Source organism: Nilaparvata lugens, chromosome 8, assembly GCF_014356525.2.
Source record: "Nilaparvata lugens isolate BPH chromosome 8, ASM1435652v1, whole genome shotgun sequence".
In the NCBI taxonomy this organism is placed as follows: Eukaryota; Metazoa; Arthropoda; class Insecta; order Hemiptera; family Delphacidae; genus Nilaparvata; species Nilaparvata lugens.
Window position 1 is genome coordinate 37330370 of NC_052511.1, and position 25030 is coordinate 37355399.

Genomic DNA, 25030 nt, shown 5'->3' on the forward strand with positions numbered 1-25030 from the left:
CGGTTTGAAAAAAGTTTCCGACCAAAACGAGACCAAAATAGAGCAACCACTCCCATTATTTTCAAGATATTTTCCCATCATTTTTGATGTACCTACCAATACGTATTGTTACCATTCAAGCGACGAAGTAAGTTATACTTTTTATGATATACTAGCAGGTAACCCGTGCTCCGCAAGGGTCTATTTAAAAACGTGACCGAGTGGAATCTTGAAGAGTTTGAAATAGGCCTAGAGCTATCATCGGTTAATAATTAAGAATCTACATTATGCAAAATTTCAAGTTAATCAGTTGAGTAGTTCAGACGTGATGATGCGTCATTCGTGAATTTTTTATCCCGTACGTTTATAAGACAGTTATCATAGCCACCTCTAATACAAGGCCGCAGCCTACGATATTGCAACGTCGCAGTGTAGGCCTACAATCTAATACATGATTGGTGAAAAAGATCAGATGGTATTTTTAAATCTTTTTCACCAATCATGTATCAGATTCTAGGCCTACACTGCGACATTGCAATATCGTAGGCCACGGCCTTGTATTAGAGGTGGCTATGCAGTTATTTTATCACTTTTTGCTTTTAGAAAAAACTACTGACAGTCAGATATTTTACAATAAATGAATTAATCACTCACTGTGAAAACGAGATCTTTCTGCAGTTCCGTCATCTTCTTGGTTGTCAGACAATTGATTTATTGTAAAATATCTGACTGTTAGTCGTTTTTTCTAAAAGCAAAAAGTGATTTAATAATAAGCAGTTCGTGATGGAAAACAACATTGAATAATTCTATTCTGCTAGTTATTTTCTTTATTATATTATAGATTTACCTCGAACCAGTCAATAGTGCAACAGTTGACAAAGGCCGGATAAAGTCTGATGCGGTTGCGGAAAGTGTTGCCAATCGGACTGAAGCAGACCATCAGGTGGATGTTGCGCTTGCACTGAGACCGGAAGTAGGAGAGCACGCTCAGCGGATGTACGTCCAAGTTCCGGTTTCCACCTTGGGCACCAAGTCTTGCCATCTATCCAAACATTTATTAATAATTAATTTCAATTACAAGGAACATTTTGGACAAGAAAATGGTAATTTACAATGTTCATAAAGTAATATAATAATTGAAATAGAAACTTTTTCATAGTTGGAAAAGGATTTTATTTATTTATTGGATAGAGTAAACAATACAGTGGTCGGAAAAGAGAAAAAACAGGCTATTGCCCAAAACTTCTTCATTTTCCTAATTTTGTCTTAAATTGTCCAAATATTATGTATATTATACAGAACTTTATTACAAGAAAATCACGTTTTTAACATTATGAAAGAAATATTTTCAACAGAGCCTCACTGCAGCAGCTATATTGTTAAGAATTTAGGCCCGGTTGCATTAAAGCCTGTTAAATAATAACCGTGATTAAATGGCACAAATCAGAGAATCCTTCTTTTCAAAAAAAAACTCTGCCTGAGTGGTTCTCGTGACATTTAATAATGATTAACATTCAACAGGTCTTTGTGCAACCGAACCTTATATGTATTGGAAATTAAACTTTCTCAGTCTTCAAATTCAATGAAATTCAAATGTAATAGAATCAGTCAAACCGGGAGATATGCCTATTTTGGTGCTTTTGAAATATTGTAAGAAGGGTTGATAGTTTTTCAAAAAGTGATCAGTCTTTTAAGAATCGATTTGAATGATTAAGAGATACCTTCTGGGTGGTTAATTGTATTTTTCGTGGTCACTGCGATTGCGTTAGGTTGGATTATTTATTGACAATAAATAATATTATTGTTGAGGATTATGTATGAAGGAAATTATGATTGATTATTACTGACGTGTCTTAATATTTAGCCGATTTATGGCGAGGTGGGACCTTCCCATAAGAGACTCCCCACCACACCAACAAAAAACCATACAAATATATTACTTTGATCTACAAAATGATGATAAACAAATTAAAACAAGGAATAAATCGAAATTCCTAGAGAGGCTGAGAATAAACTGATTAGAATCACAAATTATGTATACTGCACTGACCTCTAGAACTTCTTGAGTCTCTTCCAAAGAGAATATGCTAGGGACTTCACCAGTGTTGAGCAGCACATCAATATCTTGCAGAAAGTACTCATGCTTAATCTGGTTTTCGGTGAACAGGAATACCATGGGATGTCCACGGCCTCCACACTCTTTCATCACCAGCTTCAAGTCATCACGCCATTCGTTGAAGTCTGTAAATAAACGAGAGAAACTCTTGAAGCTGTTAACATCTCAAGCACTGCTTTCCTGTGCGCTGTTTGAAATTCGGCTCTAAACTGGTCGAATGTTCTTTTATAAACTGTGAGCGCTCTGAAGAGGTCTAAAATGTCAAATGAACAAATCGCTGGCCTGGAGCAGAAGTAACTCAAGTCCAATGTTATAATTTTACAGGATAGCAAAAACAAAGTTACATTTGAAAATATCTCACCTATAAATCATCTAAATTAATAGTGCAGAACAGTTTTATAGGTTATATTTGATAATTTGAAAGTTATTTAAGAATAAAAAAGTTTTTCTATTTTTTGTGAACTTGAGAAGGTTTAGCACTGAACAGAATAACTAGCCTATATGCCAACTAATTGGAAATTTTTTCCTCTTTCCAACCATATACCGTATCTTTAAAATTAGATTTTGTCTGATAATTTTCTAATTATTGATGTTTTTCAAAAATCGAATCATTGGTCTTCGTCAGTTACACCTTCCGTGGGACAATCTGTATTATGATATCTTCCACAATCTCAGTCTTCATAATAAAATATCAATAAAAATCAAATCAAATTTATTCACTCGAAATTCATACAAAATATTCACAAAAGTATAAAACGACAAGTTACAAGTGAACAAGATACTACTCACAAAAAGTACAGTATGTTACTGGTCCGCGAATAGGAATCAGATACAAAGTGTTATAAGTAAGATTATTTGATTAAATTTATACGTCAATAATTGGTGATTGGATACGGTACTAAGAACATTGGTTCTTATGGAAACGTTAATACATTGACAGACTAAAAGTATGTGAACACCCCCATAAGAGACAATGGTATTCATTTCTTGTCTGACTGGGCAGAATCATGTGAAAGCACTCACCATACAGTTCCTTGATCTCGGGCTGGAAGACGGCTAGCCTGAATACAGCTGCAGCCAGCTTGGTGAGTGATTGCCTGCCAGACCCAGCTACCCCCACCAGCAGACCGTTTCCTCCCGGCATTGACAGCAGGCGCAGGATTCTACTCAGATGGACCAACGCGTATCTATAATTAAATATATGTTATTAAACATCCATATAGTGTCCCACGAAACTGCTAAGAGTGTCGAGTTACTGCTGAAGATTCTACATGAAATTTCAGGACTTTTTCAGTTTTTCAAGTCTATTCTATTCTCGAAAACCCCGCGTTTTTGGAGAAAAAGCATTCCCAACAAAATAAAATTTCCAATGAATTGTGTAATTACACAAGATTCTTGGCTTCTGAGCTATATAGTTTAAAAAAAAAGTGTTTTTCGGGTAGTGAAACAAACACTTTCACCAGGAATATTATCAAGTAATCTATATAAATAAAAATCGAGTCTCAAATTTTGACATTCAATAACTTTTTTATGTGTGCACCGAATTTGATGATTTTTTTAGTTGTGTTCGTTATGTTCAGGACCAGGTTTATGGCCTATCAAATTTATAAGGTTTAGGATTTCAGGACTCTTTCCTACAGTCCTTCAAAGTTTACATGTAATCCTTATGGGAGAAGATTTGTGAGCTGGCCACACACAGAAATAATAATCAGCTGTTATAATCATTGCGTCATACAACAGCCGTCGGTAGATAGTAGACAAGAGTGTGTGCTGCTCCATAACCGCCCATGTATTTTATTCTAAACGCCCCGACTAAAAACAAAATGACTGTTCTGTGTGTAACCATCCAGCAGTGCGGCTTCATAATTAGAACTAAGTTTAGTATTAGCAACTTTGTATGTATAATATAATAATTATGTATATGTTTTGTCAATAAACTCCTCTGGTTGCAATTCATTGGCAATCAGGAGGAATTATTATTATTATTGAGGTTAAAGACTTACATGCTTTAAAGACATTGCTTGGTTTCGAATAATTGTGCTGTCTTCGGTGTTCAGAATTAATTGATTTTTAGTAAATTATTTATTTTGCAGTTGGGAAATTATCTATATAAATAAAATGTCGCATTGAGCATCCTCAGGTGTGCATCCAGCTAAAGTTTGTCATGAGATGCATTAAACATCTGGCGGTACGAAGTTCGCCGGGTCAGCTAGTGATGAATAATAATAATGTTTTGGTGGAAATAGCATGAAACAATACCTGAATAGAACTATATCGATCTTTGACTTGTGCATATGATTATAGGTGTCCAAGTTGTCTTGAATTATCCTTGTGAATGGCTCCATGTCAACTACTTGTTCATAAAGCCTGTCATCTGGATTATCCAGGTCAAATATCGATGTGAACATCAGATTTGTCATGTCTTCTTCAGTTACCTAAAAAAATTTTTATTTTAAAGCAAAATCGCATTTAATGCATTACATACTTCAATAATATTTTATTCGTTGACTGAAACATTGTTTCAATAATATTTCATATTTTTCAGTACTGTATTATGTTTGTTACAAAGAATAAATTTCAAAGTAATTTAGTAAGAAATTTGTGAAGTATATCCATTCTTAACAAAAATCTGCACTTCATTAGTGAGATTCATTGACATATTCTTTTTATAAATCTTACTTTTATTTCTTTTATAATCTTACTATAATCATAATACATGATTCATTGAATCTTCCTATAAATAAGATCTAATTATTTGAACATCAAGGTTGAAACCCATTCATACGGTTCACCTTGATTTTCAAATAATATCCTACATCACATTAGGTTAAAAATAATATCGTCAGCCCTTGTTTTATAGAAATCTGAAGCCTTATGAAACAGGAACTGCTGACAGTAGTAAAATTTACATTTTTATTTAATACTAGCAGGTAACCCGTGCTCCGCAAGGGTCCAATTGAAAACTTGACATAATGAAATCCTGAAGAATTATAAATAGGCCTATAACCATTCTCGATAAATTAAGAATCTATATGCAAAATTTCAAGTTAATCAGTCCAGTAGTTCAGACGTCATTCGTGGATTTCCTATCCCGTACGTGCATAAGCAGGACTTCCTATATACCGGACCTGCGCCTACAAAAAAAATGGCCGCCGTATGTGGTGGCCGGCATTGATATTTCAAACGAGAACTACCTGAGAAAACTGAGATTTCGACAAACTGAGACGCTCTCTAACAGCTGAGTAGTGTTTTTTTCTCAGTAGGAATTTCTATAAGACCACCGGCGACCATTTTATTCTAGGCTCAGGTCCGGTAGTATATAGAAGGTCCTGGCATAAGCCAACTCTTTCCTTTATAATAGTATATGTTCGGACGCTATATGAATGTTCCCCTTTGTCTGGCGTTGTGTGGTGGAGGGGGCAATTATACGGTGATGCGCAAAACATAATTGTGGCCAGTCGTCGATTGACAGCCAATTGAACAGCTCACCTCTCGTAATGTCGATTTTTGCAAAGTGATCTATTGATTATTTATTGTGATTTATTACAAGTGTCGTCTCGTCTCGTATCGTGATCTGGACCCGGGATCCTGGAAGCAAGGAGGATTTGGACATGAAGGTAGGCCTATGTTATTGTGCACTTAGCCATTTTAATTGTTCAAATTGCTACCCGACGCCAGACAACCCAAAAGTTCTCGATGTAATTATTGATACAGTCCACAAACCTGAGTGCTGTTTGAGCCAGCCTCTGTCGAATAAACAGTATAGATTGAATTGTTATTTCTAAAGAACAACATCTGTATCATATTTTTGAGGAAAATTAGGTTTGTTTTGACGTTAAGCTGTAAACCTCTTTGAGCTGTATTATTATTTTAATGTAATTTATTTTCAACAAATAAATAAATGCACATACTAGACAAGCATAGCACAATAAATTGAAAAATCTGAAACTAATAAATTACCTCACTTCCCTCGTGTTTCATATCCTTGAGCGTTTCTTCCATGGTGGAGCGAAAGTTTGATTTGACACTTTCTTTCAGCTGAGTGAAAAACCATTTCCTATCATTGCTCTCAACGAGTCGATCAGAGAAAACACGCAGCATTTCATGCAGCCACAAACTACAACAAAAAAGTGAAAATATATAAGAAATTATTCAAAAATTTCTAGAACTTGAAATACGGTACAATTACTTGGACAATGCAAGTTTGTTTTATTTTAAATGAGCTGTTTCTACAGTTGGTTCTTCTTGAGAGAATCAACCATAGCCTATACTTCATAAATATTATTATAATAGAACCCCAGCTAACCTGAAATATGACAATTACTTAGTCACACTAACATCAATTGGAACTTAAAACCTTAAAACATTCTCCTCATGAAAATAACAGTTCAGCCATTTAAAAACCACTCTAGCCTAATATATGAACACAAAGTAATCTTTGAATTACCAAATTCAAATTTCATTGTTGATTTATTAATTACAATTGAAAAACTATCATCACTAAGTTTGAAACTACCAGTAAGCTTCAAGTGAAACTTCTGTCCTAATTTTCTGCAAATAAAATTCCAAGCAGCCCTTTATTTTTAAAACATGATTAAAGAAATTCAATTTTATACACGAGCCGTCATTATTATGCTTAATAAGGCTAGTTACACACACATCGATTTTTTGCCATGTTCATTAATTCTACCAGATTGAATGGGACTTGGCAAACACTATGATATCATATGTGTGCCAAGTTGAAATCTACCAGATAAAACGGAACTTTCTGACTAACTACATCTGTTCAATCTAATAGAAATTATAAATCGAATTAAATAGAATTAATATTAGAATATAATAAAATTAATAATTAATAGAATTAGATAGAATTTTAAAAATCGTGCGTCCAAAAATCAATGTGTGTGTAACTGGCTTAACTTGGTAAACACATGATGTGGGATGTTTGCCAAGTTATATCCAATCTAATATAGCATTTAGAAAGTCAAGTACACACACATCGTTTTTTGGACGTACGATTTTTTGTCGTCCTTATAAATTCTATTAGATTAAACAGATGATATTAGTCAAGTTCCGTTTAATCTGGCAGATTTCATAATAACGACAAAAAATCGTTCGTCCACAAACCGATGTGTGTGTAACTAGACTTATAAGTCCTTAAACAGCGTAAATTGCATTATTAAAATTGGTAGAATTGATGGTGATGTTGTGAAATCTCTCCATAATAAGAAAACAAAGATATTGTCAAATTTCACTAAAAATTTTTAGTGAAATTTGACAATATCTTTGTTTTCTTAAAATTGCATTATTATCTCACCTGATGAAATCAGGTTTATCATGAAAGCTTTCCTTGCTGAACATCATGAGCCCATTGATGACACGTGATATGTCGCGCAAATTGAACGTGTAGTGCGACTTGGCCGGAGTTGGCAGCAAATTAAGAATCGATTTCTGGTAGACATTGATTGTGGCAGTCACCGTTGATCTGAACATACTCAGGAAATCCACGCCAAAACCTTTTCTCTGTAAAAATGTACCCAAATATTTCGTTCATCATTAATCAATTAGCTACAAGTGTATAATTTTAAAACATATAGCAGATAATGTATAATAATGTTGAAGTATCTATGTAATAGTTGTAAAACAAGTATATAGAATTTATACTTGATTTATAATAATATTGAAAAAACGACTAGCAGTCAGATATTTTTCGCCCCACTTGGATGTAATGAGCTGGTTTTCGTGCGTCATATGGAGGCCGAAAATGATTGTTTTCTGACCAGGCCGGTAAACGTTTTACGGCCTAGGGCTGTAAAATAACCTTGAAGTCAGCTGATTCTGATTTGATGTGAACGTGTTTACAAAATGGTTTATGAAACGGAATCAGTTTATGCTTCTAGAATTGAATAAGTATTCTGCAATAAGATACTATCATTTTATTTGGATGAATAAAATACAGATAAGATATATATATAAACTATTCAAATTCGATTTTCAGAGTAGGATAGAACTTCTAACCTAAAGTTCCGAAGTCAACGACAACAAGCATTGTTGACGTTGACATTCAGATTGGCTAAATTTCAAGTGTGCTAAAACAGCTGATAAAAAAACTTTTCATTATTATTTGTGCTTATTATTCAAGAATCAAAACATTTATAATAATATCATCTTATTGTCATTTGGAAGAATAAAAAGTATAAACTCAACCTCTTACATAATTGAACATAATCTTTTAGGTTATTTAGACAAATCAGAATAAAAAATAAAAATACTTGGACAATTTCCTGATATTCAGATTACCTCAGATTTGCTAGAGCTATGACCTTCCTTTGCTTTCGGAAGTGCCTAATAAACAATAAATTATTCTCATATTTATATTGTTTATTTTTCTGTGTGGCGAAAAATAACGTTCTCACCATGGGCAAAAATGTGTTTCTGGCTCTCAAACTTTTCTAGTCCTCGGCCTACGGCCTCGGACTTGAAAACCGATTTCGAGCCAGAAAAGTCTCATTTTCGGCCCTAGGTGCGAAATATACTATTACAATAAATGAATTAATCACTCACTGTCGAGATCTTTCGGCAGGTCCGCCATCTTCTTGGTTGACAATCAAAACAACCAAGAAGATGGCGGACCTGCCGAAAGATCTCGTTGTCACAGTGAGTGATTAATTCATTTATTGTAAAATATCTGACTGCTAGTCGTTTTTCTAACGGCAAAAAGTGATTTAATAATAAGCAGTTCGTGATGGAAAACGACATTGAAGAATAATATTGAATTATGTAATAATTGTGAAACAAGTATATAGAATTTATCTTATTCAGATTCGTGCATTGACCTGGATTTACACACAACAATGACAGTGAACAGTGAAAATATAATTCCCATACATTCTAATGGTATTATTCATACTCATTCGGCCGAGTGGGAATAGTCCAGTTAGAAATTGTGCGAATTATAAATTTACTGTTCACTGTCACTATTGTGTGCGAATCCATCTTGAAGGAGGCTTGAATTCCAAATGCTACAGACTCTATCAACTTCAAAAAAGTCGGCACATGAGTTAACGAGATTTAAAAAAGTTTAATCTGAGATTCTAACATGGAGATTGATTTTTTTTTTTAATTGAACCAGATAGACTATTTCCATGCGACTTATTCTGAAACTATTCGAAACAAATTATAAGTATAATATCGTCGAAAACCTAATTTTAAATTATGTTATATTTGAAAAACTTGTCACTTGATCAGACTTACATAGTTGAAGAATATAATTTGTTGGTTATCCATCTTGTATTGACTAATATTATCACTATTGCATTTTTATTGACCGATCGAAGTGAGGTCTAAGATTCAAGTCGACGGTTTTTCATTTCTCTCTATGTTTATATGTTCCGCATTTACAGCGAAACGCAGCAATAGATTTTCATTAAATTTGACATATATGTTTCTTTTTTGAATTTCGCGTCGACGTATACATAAGGTTTTTTGAAATTTTGCATTTTAAGGATAATACAAAAGGAAAAAGGTCTCCTTCGAACGCCAATATTACCTTAAAAAACAGACTTTAGAATTATTCATCATAAATCAGCTGTCGAGTGGATTATAAATTGCATGCAATTCAATATCTCAATGTAACTTGGTGGAAAAACAGCTGTTGTGTGGAATATTAATTGCATACAGTGAGGCTTGCAATTATAACTTGAAGTAGCATAGTATTTTCTCCTGACTTTTCTCTGCTTTCTACTGGTAAGCTTTTGATGATAGTAGCATATAGCTGTTCACATCAAATTATTAGCATTGTCGATACAACAACCCAACCAGCCATTAGTCGTTTATACACCGGTATCTCGCCGACACGACAGGACAGGACAGAATTTACTCTGATGGACAGTATTAAAGGAGACTGTGGTTTATAACTGCGCGAGGTCTACTGTTCACAGAACTACTAGTAACTTTAAAGTGAAAAAATACACTTTAGTTATACAAATACAATAGTAATAGGTCATGTCAGGTCATGTCAGAGGCCCTGAAATTGATCAGTTGCGACCTGAAAACTCTGACACCAGACCTGAGACAGCCAGGTCACTCGATATCATTATTATTATAGTAATTTGAAAAAAACCTTAACCCAACAACGTATATTTTCAATTATGTAAGTCTGATCAAGTTACAAGTTTTTCAAATAAAAAACATTTCACTTTAGTTATAAAAATACAATAGTAAAGAGAATAAAAATACAATAGTAATGAAAAATATAGAAAATATTATTACAATTACAGAAAATACATCATTTTCTACATGTAGGATGTTAGGTACTCAAATAATATTGTGAATAGTTTCTAGTTTAGAGCTACTTGTATTAACATAAACATTTAAAATCAAAGTACCCTTTTCAATAGAAATTTCTTATTTTTCTCACATGTTTCAACTTTGAAGTCATTCACTATGAAGTGATTCACTATGTAAGATGATGACAACATTTATTCAATGATACACAAAACAAAATTCATCAAAATGATTGGGGAAGAACCAACAGGCACAGTCCAAAAATATATTTATTTAAATTTGTTTTCGAATAACGACTTACCCGCATGGCCTCAACCAACAGAGTGCTGTAGATCTTGGTCATGCTGGGCTCTGGGAACAGATTGATGGAAAGCAGACAGAAGTGACGCAGAAACCTGGCATACACCTCCTGGCGACTCCCCCCCGCCGGGCCCATGGCCGCCACAAAGAACAAGTCCTCCACGAAAATCTTGTTCATGTCCTTCAGGTCAAACCTTCAAACAGAACGAAAGGTATTACGAATTGTCTAAGGTGCTTTAAAAATCTTCTTCGAAAATCTTGTTCATAACCTAATACAGTAGTAATTACATGTAAAATTGATTGCATACATTCAATTATTTTTATACAACTCTCAAATGTTCATTCCCAATAAATCGTTCAAAATCTTTTCAATATTTTCACTAATAAATAATACACTTGGAACTTTCAACAACAAATATTAAATTTTGCAACCACATATAGATACATCAACATACCAACCATATATAATAAAAAGTAAACTTACATCGTCGCTTGAATGGTAACAATGCATTGGTACCTCAAACGACTCAATTTTTCAGAAACTCTACATTTTTCCACTTATTTGAGATATGCATTTCAAAATTTAGAAATGATCAGTAATTACTAATTTATTAATTCACTAAAGACATGAGTTTAAGGTGGGCCGTCCACTGGAACCGATTTCGTCCGAACTAGCATAGGCCGAAAACTACCGAACTCGTCCGAACGATACCCCAACAAAGAAAGCTATAGATGCTCGTCCATTGCAACAGGTTCTTACGTCCGTGCACGGCCGTCTCAGCCCAATCAAGTTTTCGATCCGAATTGAATGGGATTTTCCGGCTTTATCCAGCCAAAGTCGAGCTGAGACAAAATCATCCTAACCTCAAAATTGTTTCACAGTCTTGTCTGTTTTTGGGTTTTAACTTGTTCTGCTTTATAAAGTTTTAACTATGGACAATGAAAATTTGATAAATGTATGAATTCAGGGCTTCGTTCTTGTATTTATGAAATAGGATTATAGTAACCTTTAAAATAATTAATAAAATATTAAAAACCAAATTACGTTACAATTTGTTTTTTAAGATTTTATTAATTATTTTAAATGGTACTATTTTATAAAATTTGATAAGTTTGGTTCAAGAGCATGTTCCATTGTGGGATATGCAAGCCAAAAGATATCATCGTCGTGATGTTCAAAGGAATCTGTAGCCAAAGATTACTGAACAAATATGATCTGAAGGTAAGATTATTGTGATGAATAACTAATTTAGTGGATATTTGTTTATTCAATTTTCAAAATCTCAATATTATCATTGTTTATGAAAAATTTTGGTGGCTATGATAGTAGTTAATTCAATATTCAATAGTTCAGCCAACTACTGAACTAGACTGACGTAAACGGTTCCAATGGATGACCATATTCGGCCGAATTAACGGCCGGCAGATTAGTCCGTTCCAACGGCCGAACGAATCGGTTGAATACAGTTCCAGTGGAGGGTTACCCTTAGTGGATTCTAAGGTGACTGGATCTTAATCTATAAGCTTGCTTACCAATATCCATGATCAAAGTACATTCTGAGCAGTTCCAATGGAGGCTGGGCTCCATAGATTTCTTTGGCAGGCATGTTCATGTCATCAATGAACACCAGACAATGCTTGCCAATTGGCGGTCCGAAAACTGACCTCTTTCTCTTGATCAGTTTCGACAGAACTACAGTCTGAAATCAACAGAGTAATCATATTTATATCTTACAATAAATGAGCAAAAATTGAAATGAACGAAATTTAAGATGAAGCTCACATTATTAGCCCAGCTTGGTAAATGTTTAATAGATGATTTATTGATTTATTTTATTTAATGACTGAAAATACGTAGAGGAAGAAAAACATAGACCTTACTATCTCTAATAAAATTTTGAAAAATATAGTCCTTGCATGCGAGTATTTTGTCATAATGGATAATGAATTTATTGCCAAATACAAGAAATATTTTTACAAATAAAATAATCATTAAATTACAATAGTTTTTGGCGTGACTGGAAAAAGAAGCCTTGAGCTCCAGCCACGAGTTCTAAAAATAAGAAATACGTTTTTTAATCTAATATCAGCACTACAAATGATACAATTATGTTGATGAATCATAATCTATGGATGTTGAAATTTATCAATAATCGAGTACTTGATAAACAAAATAATATTATAGATGCACAGAAAAATAATATAAAAATTGTCGAGTTTTAATAATTTTTACACAATTAATATTGACAAAAATTTGGTGATTCAGCCAACTCAATTCTCAATTTTAAAATAATAGTTTTGTTTTACCCACGATTTTATTTATCTAAATAGGGTTTTGTTATTTTATCCTTTATAAAGTCTTCCGGAATTTTAATTATTAGTTTATCACTATGATATTCAAATTGGTGTTTACTAGATGTTAATGAAGTAAAATTAATATTGAAAGCATTCACTACAGTTGGCCGTATATTATAAGGGATTGTGCGACGGGTAAAATGATGTGTATCCACTGTATAAAAATGTATATTGTCATAAAATGTATATAATAATCATAAGTTTTATCATTTATTACTAGCTTAGACTCTAGATTATTAATTACTAATTATTATTCTTTTCTTATACGTCGTTTTTTGACAGTAAAAAGTTTTCATCGTTTTTATTTATATAATTATTTAGGTTATGTACAAATTTCTGATCATGCCAAAGGTTCTTCCACTCCAAGAATAATCCGGAAGGAGTTAATGATTAATTTTGAATTAAGTTATGATTTGTTTATAAAGCAGTGAACACAAAACAATTCCAATGCTCATGATGACGAGAGATGAGTGGACTCACAGTTTCAGGTAGGTTCCGAACAAATGTGATTGAAAATTATGCGTGCAGTAAAAATCTACTATTTGATGAATGATTTTAACTATTTATGTAATGAAATTCGGTACTGTACTATATGAAAATGTATTTTTTCAACTTGAAGCTATTTTTATAAAAAGTTATACATATGAGGAGCGATGATGGGGAACAAAATGTTTTAGGTGTACTCCTAATCAATTAATGAACAAACCTGAACCAAATTTGGCTGAGTGTTGACGGTGAAAGTCATGCTGGAGGGTTCGAACTCCTGGAGCGACAGTCGTGTGGTGATCAAGTCATCAATGTAGAAACTCTTGCCAGTTCCGGTTGGCCCCATCAGGCAAACCGGAAGGAAATTGTGCACCAACTTCTCGATTACATACTGGTATCTGAAACAAATCTCAATTTATGGTATTGAACACATAATCTAAATTTGGAAGAGGAATATTAAAAGTTCCCCTGATTTGCTCTTCCAATATCATTTTAATTCTTGCGTAATTTTGACTAAATGAATTAATAAATATAACGGTAACCTTTAAGCATGGCGATTTCATGAATTATACTGTAAACAACAAAATAGAATTATTTTAGTTAGTTAATAATCAATAATTTGTAGCCTACTTTTGTACAATATTGCAGCATACAGATGTCCACACTGAGATTCACATTCTACTGTCGGCATTGATTGAATGGGAGGCATTGAAATGTGTCCAGACATGAAAAATAATTGATAAACTACTATTGTAGAACTGAAAGAGCTTCATTAAATTTTGTAGATTTTATTTATATTGATGTGAATTGTAGCCTACTCACTTTGCCTACTAAATTCCCACTTATATCAAATTTATCCAATTCACAATTTGGGTTTCGCAATGGATTGAACACATCTGATGCAATTTTTCATGTTACGAAGGATATCATAAATCACTTGGATATGGGTAGAAAGTGTCTAGGTGTATTTTTAGATTTTACAAAAGCTTTCGACACGGTTGATCATTCCATACTTTTACGGAAAATGGAGTCAATTGGTTTCTGAGGGATTGCTTTAAAGTTTTTCAAGTCGTATTTGAGAGGAAGATTACAGGCCACAAAAGTAAGTGAAGTTTTGAGTTCAGTATCTGAGCTGAGTACTGGAGTGCCGCAGGGTACAGTCCTGGGTCCTATCTTATTTTTAATTTATATAAATGATCTTCTCAGTTTAAATATTCAAAGCGGTTTTCTATACTCATTTGCAGATGATACAGTTGCTTTGTTTCATAGCTCAAGCTGGTCTGATGCTTGTACGTTGGCCAATAATGGTTTATCTGTGATAAAAGAATGGTTGGATGATAATCTGGTGTCTATAAATGTTGCCAAGACTGTTGTTATCCCCTTTTCGCTAACTTCTGCAGGTTCACCAACTGTTTTTGAAGATTGCAATATTGTTATCCACAACACTGGTTGCAACCAGCATAATCAGTGTACTTGTGTTCGACTGGAGTTTCAGGAGAAAGCTAGATATTTAGGTATCATGATAGATAAGCACCTGCGCTGGGAAAGTCATATATCTTATCTGTGTTCAAAAATGAGAAGGTTAATTTATAAATTTGTACAGCTAAGAAATATCTTACCTCTTCATCAAATAAGAATGGTATTTTTAGCATTGATAGAGTCCATTGTGAGTTATGGAATCATAGGTTGGGGTAACTGTGGTGCCTCCATTATGCAACCGTTAATCATACTTCACAAGAATATTATAAAAATTTGTTTGAGGAAACCAACAAACCCTACTGAAGGCCTGTACCGGGAATTTTCAGTCTTTACAATACCCAAGCTATATGAATTCAACCTATTAAAGTTTGTTTATTTGAAACCTCATGCTTTTCCTGTGGCTGTATCACACAACTATGCAACTCGAAGGCAAGTGAGGTTGCTCCTGGAGGAGCATCGTTTCAGGACTTCTGCAGCTGCATGTCATGCTTCTGCCAGGGGACCTCATTTATTCAATGAGCTTCCTCTTTCAATTTCAGGCATTCCAAATTTCAATAAGTTTAAAAATTGTTTAAAAACTTTTATCAATCTGAGACAAGATTGATTCATTCCCTGTCAGTATTTCGATTCATTTCCTATTAGCTGTTTGTTTTATATTTACTATCATTTTCATCTTATCATGTTTGTTTTTGGTTAATTTTGTTTTCAAAGTAATTAATGCAAGTTATTATGAGTTCTATGATGTACTGGGTACTATTTTGAATATTATTCTCATTGGAGCATATTTGTGTGCATATTTTTCCATTATATTTCCCGTTTGTCTGTATTTGTATTAATGTATATATAAATTTGCAAAGTATAAATAAGGACTCCTAGAGAAATAATTTTATTCTGTTTTGCAACTGCAAGATATTTGTGTTTATATAATTTTTGTTTTCTTACCAATTTGGATTTCTTATTTTTTATTCTTATTTTGTATGATTAAAACTTTATTTATTTAGTAACTGCATCAATAAATTACGTAATCTAGTTAATTATAGTTTGAAGATTGTATTTATTTATCTTTCACACTTTGATGATGATGATTTCTATTATTTTGTTCATTTATTATTTCTATGTAATAAGGTAATTGCTCTTACGACTCATCCCTCAGCACAAGCTTATGCTTATAGAGGGATGGACCTTTTTTCATTGATTTGTATAAGTTTATTAGTACAAGATTTTGCTGTATTGTATACAGTATTATTATTTTGTTTGATATGATTGGTTAATAAAATTTATTATTTATTATTATTATTATTATTATTATTATTATTATTATTATATAAGAGGGGAGACTGATAAGAAATGAACACATGCTTGTTGAGCATATACTAAATAAACATGGTAATTTATTGTCTCTTTTCTATTTAGGGCTACTTGTAATAGAAATAGAAATCTCAGTTCCCGTTTTTTTAATTATTTTATTTAAGTGATAAAATAATTCAAAAAAAGGGTACTGAGATTTGTATTTCTATTTATGGTCATTTATGTATATATGACTTGCCTAATGCTCTTATTGTAGCCTGATGGTCAATAAAAATTAATCAAAAATTTCAGAAGCACGTCTGATGGCATGTGGAAGTACATTTCTCTCCTCTACATGGCTGCGCAGTTTGATGGCGTTGCGTTCATCCAGTTTGGTATGGTTATTGAAAGTATAGCGTCATGTTCTGGTGTTATGTCAACGAGAATTGAACAACGCGCTGTTATCGAATTTTTAACTGCTGAGAAAGTGAATCCCAGTGAGACTCATCGTCGTTTAAAGGCTGTTCGATTTGAAGAGAAATTCAACTAACTTGACAGTTTCTAGTGTAGGCACCACCAGCTGCCCGAGATTGTCAGTTGGAGTGATTTTTGCTGAGTGTGCCATTTCAGCCCAGCTGCTCCAGAAGCCACGTCCCTTGAACATGAAGAAGTTGTCCTCCCACAGTCCGTCAGGAGGAACGGACGAAACTAGTTTCGACATCGCTTCGGGAGGCTCGTGATCGGGGTCGTGACCTGAGAATGAATTAAAAAAGTAAAAACCTTAATTAATTATTAAATTTAATTGATTAAAGTGATCTTAATTTTAATTAATAATAATAATAATAATAATAATAATAAATTGGCCTTTATTCAATTTCACAATAATTACATTACAAAATAAATCAGTTATAACATTTTATTGTAGGCATTTTTCTCCATGGCAAAGTGCCGTCTGGAGGAGCAGATGGAATTTACATGTTCAGACTCCAAATAAATGTGAAAAAAAAGAAATGTGAAAAGTTCAAAAGTTATACCCATTGTTATTGTATAGTAGCTGATACAGCACTTAGAATAGTATATAAGCTCTAGTAATTAAGATTCTTTGTCTCATTTCTGTATTTTGGGCAGTTACTATGCCGGTTTGTTTCTTGAATAAATCTTTTTAAAAAGGATGTCACGTGTTCCGTTTACTTAACTGGCGCCCGAACAAACGGGACCGCAGACGTTTCGGTAAAGTTCAATTAACTTTTTTTTCGCGACCAACTGTCTCGAATCCAAAACGCGAGTGTAACTCCTCATCTGCGGCCTACCCTCATCACTCTGGAACCAAGTGCACAGCCTTCCATCCTGGCAGAGAGAAACAACACCTGGCGGCCCCTAACCAACAGAGAACCAAGCGACACGGATTCATCCACGGACGAGGACCAGGACGATCCAAGTACGCTCTCCAAACCAGTTGTGAGTACCAAACAAAAGAACTTCATCAAACCCTCAAAACTGCATCCAGTCTTATCTTCAACTTCAGAGATTTCAAAAATGGCAACAATCACTAAACCTATTCCACATGAACTCTTGAGATACATACCTCATTACGATGGTACTTCTCACAAGTTACATCAATTCATATCTACTTGCGAAGACCTTTCTATCGGCTACTGTGCTGATAACATTCAAGAAAAAGAAGCTAATCACTGGATTCTTTTCAAAGCTGCTATGTGCAAACTTGAAGGACCAGCCGAAGCAGTAGCATTCAACAACAGTTGTTCTTCAATAAAAGACTTGATAAAATCACTAAAACAAAATTTTGCTGATAACAGATCTGTACCTGAACTCATTGCTGAGTTGACTGTGATGAAATCCTATCAAAGGGAACATCCTATTGAATTTTTGAACAGACTTAATGAAAAACGTACAAATGTAATTACTAAGTATAAGCTAGATGGTGTTACAGGTTTACTATTAGAAAATTTGATTTGTCAACTGAATGCTACACTTGTAAATACTTTTGTTCATGGAGTTCACCCAACATTAGGGTCACATTTGCAAGTACTACAAGTACAAGACCTAGATGATGCTAGGAATAAGTTAATAAACGATTGTAGTATTGTATTACAACAACTACGCTACAAAACCACTATTGAAACAATGAACAGGGTAGATAGTAGGAAACATTCCAACAACACAACAACATTTAGAAATCCTAATTACGAACAAAACTTTCAAAAACAATGGTCACACGACAATTCTTTCGAACAAACACACAGACCCTTCCAAAGTAGACAACAATTTTCACCACACAATGTTCAACAAACTAACTTCCCCCAAAACTTTCAACAAAATTTTTCAAATCAAAGCTTCCAAAAACAAAACTATCGTCCAAACTTTCAACAACAACGTTTTCCACAACAAAGCTTTCAGCAGCAAAACAGTAATTTCAAACCGAACACTCAAGTAAGTTCGTCAAACACAGTGTCTATGCGCACTCAAAGAACAGACCCTGTACAAAAATTGAAAACTTACAGATCACCATATGAAGTAAACTACTTAGAGGAAGAACCAGAAGATAACTACAATCAGAGCCCGATTGAGGCTATGCAATGTCAAATAAACACTTTGACTGAATCACTCAACAAACTCACGAACCATTTTTTAGAGTCAGGCCCCCAGTTTTCGGAGGACCCCCCAAGCGACTCGACTTGAACATCTTAAACAAATCTCTTCCTTACTTTCTCGATCAAAAGAAAAGAAAATGGCTAGTAGACACAGGATCTGCTAAAAACTATATGCATCCATCATTGGTCTCTCCTGAGATCACTCGATACAAGGAAGACTTTATTGTAAAAACTCCTAATGGAGAAAGTAAAGGAAACGAATATATTTTTTTCAACACTGAAAATGTATTTTCCCAACCCCATAGAATAAAGATGTATATATTTGATTTCTCCACTAAGTATGACATACTTCTTGGAAATGAAACATTACGTGCGTTTAAGATGAATGTAAACTTTGCTAATGATAAACTTGAATATAAGGATGGAATGAAAGAATTGTTGTTTTTGCTAGATAATAAGAGTGTTACATTACAACCAGGCTACAACGTGATCTCAATCCCGGTTAAGTCAGCCCCAAATGTAACAACAGGATTAATTAAAGAAGTGAATACAGATGTATATACTGTTGAAGAAGGTATTGTAGAAATCACTGATAATAAATGTAAATGTGTTGTTTTTTCAAATGAGCTTCTGACTATCTATCAGGAGCCCATGGATGTAGAAGATGTAGAAGAAATTATTGAGCCAAAACAATTCACGACCAATTGTCCTGAAAACTTGGCTGATATAATTCAAGATATACCATCTCTATTACGAACAAGTCACATGAACGAGGAAGAAAAACTTAAAATAATTAGCCTAGTTCAGCAGTTCCCTGAAATAATAAAACGAGAAAATGATCCCTTGAGTAGTACAAATTTGCTAAAACATACAATCAATACGAAAGACGATCTTCCCGTCTACACAAAAAACTACAGATACCCACAGATTTATAGGGAAGATATTGAATTTGAAATCGACAAACTACTAAAAAACAAAATTATCCAACACTCCAATTCACCATACAACAGCCCTATTTGGGTGGTTCCCAAAAAACCTGATGCATCAGGCAAGCGGAAAATCCGTATGGTTCTAGATTACCGTAAATTGAATGATAAAACTATTGATGATAAATTCCCCCTACCCAACATTGAAGATCTGTTTGGCAAAATAGGCAGGGCTACATACTTTTCAGCCATTGATCTGGCCTCCGGTTTTCATCAAATCCAAATGGACCCGCAATCCGTACCTAAGACAGCTTTCTCAACAGAGCACGGACATTACGAGTTTTTACGTATGCCGTTTGGGTTAAAGAATGCACCCCCTACGTTTCAGAGGGCCATGAACATAATTTTTTCAAGAATGACCAATGTACTAGTCTACATGGATGATATAATAATTTTCTCTGATAGCCTTGAGGAACATTTAAAGCATTTGAAATCGGCATTTACGAAACTAAAGGAACACAATTTGAAAATTCAACTTGATAAAACTGAGTTTTTCAAGCGTGAGTTGTTGTATTTAGGGCACATCATTTCGGAAAAAGGTGTGATGCCTAACCCCTCTAAAGTTGAAGCCATAAAAAACTTTCCAATCCCTAAGACCGCCAAAGAAATCAAACAATTTCTTGGACTGACCGGTTACTATCGCAAAATGATTAGAAACTATGCTAAAATAGCTAAACCACTCACTGCTGCTTTGAGAAAAGATGTAAAGATCAATCCCAATAGCAAGGACTACAGGGAGGCTTTTGAAAATTTGAAACTAATGTTACAAAACAGTCCAATCCTACAATTACCTGACTTCTCGAAACAGTTTCTTGTCACCACAGACGCGAGCAACTTTGCCATCGGAGGTGTATTGTCCCAAAAGTTTGATGGTAATGACCTCCCAATAGCCTATGCATCACGAACACTTAATAAGAGTGAGGTTAACTTATCGACTATAGAAAAAGAGCTACTTGCTATTGTATGGGTATGCAAACATTTCAGACCATATCTATACGGACGAAAATTTTTGATTCAAACAGACCACAACCTTTACAATGGCTTAGAAACATAAAAGAACCTAATTCAAAACTACTCAGATGGAAGTTACTTTTAGATGAATTTGACTTTGAGATTAATTACGTGCAGGGAAAAACCAATCACGTGGCAGATGCACTGTCCCGCATACCCTCGCAGCCCATCAATTTAATGGACAACGATGATAATGACTTTTTAGGCTTCGGCAACGAAGACCTACCCTTTCATGGCTTTGACGACATAAACGTAGACGATTTGATTCAGTTGAATAGTAACGATGACCCACCACCGATAGATGATCCTAATGGTTATCTTGATGACATCGCGAATGCTTTAACTCGATTCAATAACCAAGATGATGCTAATGCTAATACTTCTGAGCCCCATGATATGGAAAATAATGATTGTGGTACTGGTAGCTCTGTTTTCGATATGAATGACTATATTCTTCTTCGTGAAGACAATGCCGATCATACCGATACTCATCAACCAACTAAAGAAATTGACGACAATGCTTTACCAATTCATAATGACACTGACAGCCTTGTGACAATTCATTCAGCAGACAGTTCAAATGAACAAATTCAGATAGTAGACGACGATAAAATATTGAACGTTGAACATAATCAGATACTTATTGAACGCGGAAACAAAACACCTACCCTTCAGAAAATTTTTGATAAGAACAGACTCCTTCTCTGTTTTCAAGACCCCTTGGATTTCGAACACATAAACAAATTTTGTTTAGAATACCTGAAACCGAATACCACGTATGGTGTATATTGTTCAAAAGATGGTTTATTGAGTAATCAGTACGAATCAATGTTTAACAACTTTGCTAAAGTCATTAAGGAAAGTTTCAACTCAGTTAAGATTAAGCGGTATAAAAAAGTTAATCTTGACATTACTGATCCCGACGAACAAAAAGAAGTAGTTTCCAATTATCATACTGGAAAAACCTATCATAGAGGAATTTCAGAGAGTTACTCACACATTCGACGACGGTACTATTGGCCTTCAATGATGCGTGATATTACTAACTTCATAAACAAATGCCCAATATGTTTAAAGACTAAATACGAACGTCGTCCCATTCGTGCAGAATACAAAGTATCCCCTACTCCTACAAAGCCCTTTGAAAAACTGCAACTTGATGCCTTTCAGTATGACAAACGTAAATTTTTATCAATCATCGACTGTTTCTCCAAACGACTCGTAGTCTACCCCCTCACGAGTCTTAATCAAATCGAGGTAAAAGACCATCTCTTCGACTATTTTTCTCTCTATCCAACCCCCAAGATCGTACAGATGGACAACGGCAGAGAATTTGACAACGCTGGTTTACGTGATTTTCTAAAACTTTATGAAGTCGAACCTTATTATGTTACCCCTGGTCATCCAGACTCGCAAGGGTTAATTGAAAGAACTCACTCCACTCTAATTGAACTTTTAAATTCTATCCAACTTCAAAATAGAAATAATACCACTGAAGCCAACATGAAAACGGCCGTGATTGCGTTCAATAACACACTCAATTCCACCTTAAAAATGACACCAATGGAAATAACATTCGGCATCTCTGAGAATTCTTTTCTGAATGACACTACAGAACAACTTATCACTGAAGAGCGTACAAAAGAGTATCATGATAGGTTACAGCTTATACATAGATTGGTAAAAGATAAGGTAGAGATGGAAAAACAAACTAGGACAGAATTATTGAATAAGAATAGGGAAACAGACGTCGAAATCCCCGAAGCCCCGTTTATTAAAACAACCTTCAATAAAAAGAACAAGCCAAAATTCTTCCAAGTACAATATGATAAACAACAAAATGTTGCTACAAATTCCAGAGCAATTCAAAAACGACCATTCAAAATCCATCCTAATAGGATGAAACGACCACGGAAAATAGTTAAAAAGAAAAATAATAAATTTGTTTCAGACCAAGATGATCCTCATTCTCCTGCTGCTGGTCCCAGCAATGTCGTATAAAGTAACGGACTTGACCAAATCATCTGGCATTACACCAGTTCGAGTACAGAACTCCTTCATTATAAATGGCACATACACATACATGCACAACATAAACATTACACGACTACATGTTGAACTAACACATATTGAAGACTCTGTAAACCTTTTAAGAGCTAAGGATAGTGATAAGAATCGTTGTAATATTTTACGTTTGTATTTAGATGATATTAAGTTAAAATTTGATCATATTCATATAAATAATCTTAGAATTAAGAGAGGTCTCATAAACGGACTTGGTTCCGCAATAAGCTGGATTACAGGAAATATGGACTCTGACGACAAAGCGAAATATGACAAAATTTTAGAGAAAGTGCAAGCAAATGAATATCATTTAGAGCATAATGTCGAAAATCAATTGTCAATCAATAGAAACTTGATACACAAATTTAACAATGGGATTGATGTCATTCATGCCAACAATGTCAAGCTGAAAAATTATTTTAATTCAATCACCACTCAATTCACTTCAATAGAGCTAACTCAACAACATTCTTTCTTATTCAACACATTGACTCTCATAAAAAATAAAATAGACGATATTATGGTGAGCTTAGAATTTTGTCGACTAAACATAATCCATTCAAGTATTCTGTCTAGAAACGAATTGTCTTTATTAATTCATTCGGCTAAATTGTCTCTCATTTCTGATGAACCCGAAATTTTGTGGCAGCTAGGGTCTGCACATTGTCATGTGAAAGATGATTTCATTACTTATTTTATACAATTGCCTTTGTATTCTCATGCCTATGAGACATTTTTTCTCCTATCTTACCCAGTCGTAAAAGGAAATGAGTTGCGAACAATTGTTGAACATCCGTCCTTCATAATTCGAAAAGATAACTCATTGTTTACAGGAGATTGTTTACTAATAAGAAATAATTATTATTGTAAGAATATGTCTAGAATAGTTAATAAGTGTATAAGTCAACTTTTAGACGATAAGGACCTTCATGATTGTAAATCTTTGGTTATAAGTGAGGCTCAACCTTTTATAAGATACATTCAAGTCATAAATAAATATTTAATGTTCAATATTACTACTTGCACTATAAGTAAACAAAATCAAAACATTACAATTTATCCAAGGAAGACTCAATTACTGAACCTTGAAGAATCAGAAAAGCTGTTTAATTTTTTAGAACCATACGTTTATTGGGAAAGCATTGTATCCTTACCCTCAGAACAACCTGCGAGAACACTATATACAAATCTATCTTTCGACTTGATCCATAAAGCTAATCTAAATATAGAACCACTAGAAATTATAGAGGATTTTACAGCTGAAAGCAATTACCTACTTCATTATATTCTTATCCCAACTGGAATTTTTGTGCTGTTGATAATAATTGCAGTTATTTATTACAAATGTAAAATCTCATTGAAATTTTGTAATCGAAATATTCCTGATAAGAAACAATCAAAAATTGAACTCCTGGACCAGAAAGAATCTGTACTGCCAAGCCTCCCTGCAGTACCGGCTCACCGCCTGCCAGTCCTGTCCATTCAGGTGTGCCCGCAGCTCCCCTTCAGACAGGATACTCTTCCGCAGGTGTCTCGTCCGGATCTCAGCGAGAACAGGGCATCTGGCGATGAAGTGGGGCACATCCTCGTCTTCCTTCAGATTGCAGAGGGAACACGTCTTGACACCACGATCGAAGGAGCACCTGTTCAGCAGGATGAGCTCAGTCCTTGCCTTCAGGAACCATTTGACCAGCGTGAAGTCGTCCTGCTGATGAACATAGTTGGTGAAACGTTCAAGCTGTGGGTAGATTGAACACCTCTGGCTCACCATCAATCTTCTTCTGAAATTTTCCTGCAGTTTCTCGTCAACTCCGTTCAGAATCGCTTGAACATCGCCCGTCAGGAGACTTGTAGCAGGGACCCCATACACCCTCTCTAGATTGCTCCAATCATTATGCATAAAGACTTTTTTCTCAATCACTTTTTTCAGCAGTATGTGCGGGTATCTTTGTTCCGGAAGCTCTAGGCATCGACGCATATACTTGATATGCAGCCTCAATGTATAAACCAGCAGAGGTTTTAGTCCAGTTTCCAGGTACAAACAATAATCTGGGGCCCACATTGGCAGG

The 25030-nt window shown here is 34.4% G+C and overlaps 1 protein-coding gene across 1 annotated transcript in view; it reads right to left on the bottom strand.

Moving 5' to 3' along the window:
* Nucleotides 1–25030, bottom strand: part of LOC111047913 (dynein heavy chain 7, axonemal-like) — a 135990-nt gene that overhangs the window by 45845 nt on the left and 65115 nt on the right. Inside the window, 10 exon segments of the mRNA XM_039435139.1 lie at nucleotides 827–1021; nucleotides 2030–2220; nucleotides 3119–3282; nucleotides 4355–4530; nucleotides 6056–6212; nucleotides 7413–7618; nucleotides 10683–10875; nucleotides 12215–12381; nucleotides 13743–13920; nucleotides 16840–17041. Of these exon segments, the coding sequence (XP_039291073.1) occupies nucleotides 827–1021; nucleotides 2030–2220; nucleotides 3119–3282; nucleotides 4355–4530; nucleotides 6056–6212; nucleotides 7413–7618; nucleotides 10683–10875; nucleotides 12215–12381; nucleotides 13743–13920; nucleotides 16840–17041 (1829 nt within the window).